This window comes from Egretta garzetta, unplaced genomic scaffold (assembly GCF_000687185.1).
Source record: "Egretta garzetta isolate BGI_Z169 unplaced genomic scaffold, ASM68718v1 C8557846, whole genome shotgun sequence".
Taxonomy (NCBI): domain Eukaryota; kingdom Metazoa; phylum Chordata; class Aves; order Pelecaniformes; family Ardeidae; genus Egretta; species Egretta garzetta.
In genome coordinates, this window is record NW_009269074.1 from 1 (window position 1) to 1085 (window position 1085).

Consider the following 1085-nt stretch of genomic DNA (forward strand, 5'->3'; position numbering starts at 1 on the left):
GTTTGAGGCAGATGTCAAACAAAAGCTTACCTACCTTTGATCATGTTTGCAATAGGAAGCCATTTCTTTTTTAAAGGATCATAGAACTCTGCTTCTTGCACTGGAGCTCCCTTTCGGTAACCACCCAACGCGTAGATGCAGCCACTCAAGCAAACTGCGCAGTGGTAATACCTTGCGTCAAGCATGGGGCAGCCTTCTGTCCATTCATCTCTCTCGCTATTATATATCCATACGGTGTCAAGGGCTTCGATGCTTTCTGTTCTATAACCTCCTGTCACATATATGTCTGGCCCCAAGCTAGTGACCCCATAGCTCTCTCTGGTGTGATCTGGCATCTCTGCTCCCTGGACCCATGCGTTGGTTAAAGGGTCCCAAACATGCACTTCTGATAAGGGATGCCAATAATATCCTCCGATCACATACATGGCTGCTGTGGGTCTTCTGGAAAGACTTTTGGGATTGAGGTTCAGGGCACTGTATATGAGTGACCTTATCTTGTTGTCATTAAGTCGGCATTTTTTTTGTAGGCTTAAAGCTGACCTCAAATACATGCTGTCTAAGTCCACTTTGATGCAGCTCAGCAGTTCATAGACGTCTTCAATTCTTTCTTCCACGTTGTGTGCAACCCACTTAACGACAGCTTCAACAGCTGCCTCTTCTTTCCAAACATTGAGATTCTCCCTGGAGAGAATGTAAGAGAGCTTCTCCTTGCCAATGTCCAGAAACTCTTCTTGCTTCCACACTTCTTCAAACTGCCATAACAATATCCTCCTGGACTCTTTTTCTAGCTCCGAGCAATCATGATATTCGGCAAAGGAGTGCATCCCTATGCAGTTGTCAGTATCTAAGTGCCTCACCAGAAACTGCTCACAGGCTTTCTTTACTGACAGGAACTGGAGGAGGTCTGCAGCCTGGAGCAGGCTTTGGACGTTACTCTTTGTTATCTGGATCTGTGATGTGTATGCATAATTCACGAGGGCTTCCAGTACGGCATGGCTGAGCCCGGGAAGTCTGATCTGGTTTTTAGATTTCTCTTTCATATCGGCCGTGAACATGGCTTTAAAATAACTGCTGCAAGCCGCTAA

The 1085-nt window shown here is 46.0% G+C and overlaps 1 protein-coding gene across 1 annotated transcript; it reads right to left on the reverse strand.

Moving 5' to 3' along the window:
• Positions 1-34: 34 nt before the first annotated feature.
• On the reverse strand, positions 35-1079 carry LOC104121711 (kelch-like protein 23; the record flags this gene model as incomplete). The annotated part of the gene is made up of 1 exon (XM_009647421.1): positions 35-1079. A coding segment is annotated over exon 1 (1021 nt), but the record flags the coding sequence as incomplete, so codon positions are not given.
• Between the last annotated feature and the right edge of the window lie 6 nt (positions 1080-1085).